General features: G+C 29.5%; 1 protein-coding gene across 1 annotated transcript in view; it reads right to left on the bottom strand.

The window, feature by feature from the left end:
- LOC137623534 (facilitated trehalose transporter Tret1-like) overlaps positions 1-3,403 on the bottom strand; it is a 9,521-nt gene that overhangs the window by 4,920 nt on the left and 1,198 nt on the right. Inside the window, exon 2 of the mRNA XM_068354369.1 lies at positions 1,947-2,089. Within this exon, the coding sequence (XP_068210470.1) occupies positions 1,947-2,089 (143 nt within the window). The remainder of the gene's footprint in view (positions 1-1,946; positions 2,090-3,403) is intronic.

The following is a 3,403-nucleotide window of genomic DNA, read 5'->3' on the forward strand; positions in this document are numbered from 1 at the left end:
TTATATACTCCTTTTTAACAACGATTATTCAAATTTCCCTTTCTCCAAAATTTTATTTGAAAACATTCTTCTTTATATATTATTACCTCGCCAACGAATTTGGAATTACGTTATGTTTTACCCTTGTATGCGTTTGTTTGTGAACAGCTTCCTGGCCACAGTATTAATGGTAGAGTAATGAAAATTGCTAGGATTAACTGTTATGTAAAAAGCTGGAAATGATTAAACTTTGGAAGGTCAAGGTCAAAGGTCAAGGTCACGGTCAAGAAAACTGTCCAATTCACGTAATCAGCCATAAGTTTGGACATCGTTGTCACTTCAAACTTGTTTATATTCGAGTGTATGAAAATCCACGCCAACTGATACATGTTAAGGTCAAAGGTCAAGGTCAAGGTCGAGCAAAAGTTGTCGCGGCGGAGGTCCTGCGCTCTACTGAGTGCCCCTCTGGTTAATATAGTTTTTCATGAACAACTAAGCTATTTTCGTTAATCGCTCTCTTATGAAAAAAAAATTTCTCCTGAAACTATTCTTTGATGATCCTATAAATTTTTTTCCCCAAAAACGTTTCCATAAATCGTCTTCACGAAAAACGTTTTAATAAATATTCTCTCAAAAATGTTCCTATATTAATATATTTTCAAAATTATTCCCAAAACGTTTACATAAACATACTTTATAAATCATTCCAATAAATGCTCTTCCCAAAACATGCCTATAAATGTTTCTTTATAAAAACGTTACAATAAGTAATTTCAAAAAAACATTCCGGAGAATATACTTCTCATACGTTTCTTATGAATATTCTTCCCCAAAACAGTTCAATAAATACTCTTCCCAAAATATTCCAATCAATATTCACTAAAATATATTCCAATAAATATTCTCATAGATATTTTTCTCAAAAGTAGGCCAATGAATATTCATCCAAAACATCCCAATAAACAATCATCCAAAATATTCCAATAAATATTCTTCCAAAAAACATTCCAATGAATATTCCTCCTAAACATTCCCATAAATATTCTCATCAGAAAGTTCCAATAAATATTCATCCAAAATATTCCAATGAATACCCTTCCCAAAAACTTTCCAATATATTTATCCTAAAAATATTCCCATAACATTCCAATATATTCATCCTAAAAATATTCCCATAAAACATTCCAATATATTCATCCTAAAAATATTCCCATAAAACATTCCAATATATTCATCCTAAAAATATTCCCATAAAACATTCCAATATATTCATCCTAAAAACTTCCATAAAACATTCCAATATATTCATCCTAAAAATTTTCCCACAAAACATGCCAATATATTCATCCTTTAAAAAATCCCATAAAACATTCCAATATATTCATCCTAAAAAAATTCCATAAAACATTCCAATAAATTCATCCTAAAAATATTCCCATGAAACATTCCAATATATTCATCCTAAAAATATTTCCATATAGCATTCCAATATATTCATCCTAAAAGTATTCCCATAAAAACATTCCAATATATTCATCCTAAAAATATTCCCATAAAACATACCAATGTATTCATCCTAAAAATATTCCCATAAAACATTCAATATATTCATCCTGAAAATATTCCCATAAAACATTCCAATTTATTCATCCTAAAATTTTCCATAAAACATTCCAATATATTCATCCTGAAAATATTCCTATAAAACATTATAATATATTCATCCTAAAAATATTTGCATAAAACATTCCAATTTATTCATCCTAAAAATATTCACATGAAACATTCCAATATATTCATCCTAAAAATATTCACATAAAACCTTCCAATATATTTATCCTAGAAATAAATATGCTTCCCAATAAACATTAATTAAATAAAGTTCCCTTCTGAATGTGTCCCCTAACATCTTCCCACCTTAAAAACGATCCAAAACAAACGCCCCCCAGATCTGGGGACATCCTCACCTGTTCCAGAAGAGTGACCTGTCCTTTTTGATGCTGGGGATGTCCCTGAGGGCAGCGTCGATGTCCGCTCGAGGTCCTAAGAGCCTCAGGAGGGAGCTCCTTGCTTCCTCCTTCCTGCCTTTCCTCACTAGCCAGTAGGGAGACTGCAAAGGAAAGATTTGACTTAAGGGGAAAATTGCTAAGGAAATATTTGACTTAGGGGAAAATACTGGTAAGGATATATTCGAGTTGGGGGAAAATATAGGTAAAGAAATATTCGACTTAGGAAAAATTGGTAAGGAAATGTTTGACTCAGGGAAAATACTAGTAGGAATATATTCGAGTTGGGGGAAAATATTGGTAAGAAAATAGTAGAGTTAGGGTAAAAATTGGAAAAGGAAATATTCGATTTAGGGAGTTTTTTACAGGAAATATTATATTTACGGGAAATATATATATATATATATATATATATATATATATATATAGTATATATATATATATATATATATATATATATATATACACATATATATATATATATATATATATATATATATATATATATATATATATATATATATATATATATATATATATATATATATATATATATATATATATACTGTAGTTACTCATATTTCTGTTCTCATATTTAAAAAAAAATCCTTTTTTCCTAAGTCGAATATTTCCTTACCATTTTTTCCTTAAGTCGAAGATAATAATAGCACAATTATTGGACAGTATATCTTACTATCAATCACTATAACCTTTATTGCATCATTAAGTGATTATGTAATAGTTTGTATCACAGATTACAGTCTACAAAGTACATTATTTGATAATACAACTTAACTATTCCATTTAAATTTGGCTTAGTTCAGAGTAAGGGTTTTTATCGTTTACTATTATTATTATTATTATTATTATTATCACTATTATTATTATTATTATTATTATTATTATTATTATTATTATTATTATTACTAGGCAAGCTACAACCCCATTTAGAAAATCAAGATGCTATAAGCCAAGGGATCCAACAGGTAAAAATAGCCCAGTGAGGAAAGGAAATAAGGAAATAAACTATACAAAAAGTAATAAACAACTAAAATAAAATATTTTAAAAAACCTTAACAGCATTTTAAGCCTACCATAGATTCACTGAAATTGTTTAATAAGTTTAAAATGAGTATTAACGAGGAGGACTGGAATAAAAACTAGAAAACTTTAATTCTGAACACACCATGAATATCGATGTTCTTTTGGCCCATTAACCTACCTATTTATCCCAGGTAGGTTCTCTCGTGCAAGCCAATTGCAGGAAAGCGCTCTTTAGGGAGAGAAAGTGCAACGCAGAATAGGACCCACCAATTTCAGGCGGTCAATCGAGTACAACAGGTAGGTAACCCAGGTCCATACAATGAACTCGGGATGACTTTGTACGATAACTCTGCGTGTTCTTTTCGTTCGAAAGC

The sequence above is a fragment of the Palaemon carinicauda genome, chromosome 30 (genome assembly GCF_036898095.1).
Source record: "Palaemon carinicauda isolate YSFRI2023 chromosome 30, ASM3689809v2, whole genome shotgun sequence".
NCBI lineage: Eukaryota > Metazoa > Arthropoda > Malacostraca > Decapoda > Palaemonidae > Palaemon > Palaemon carinicauda.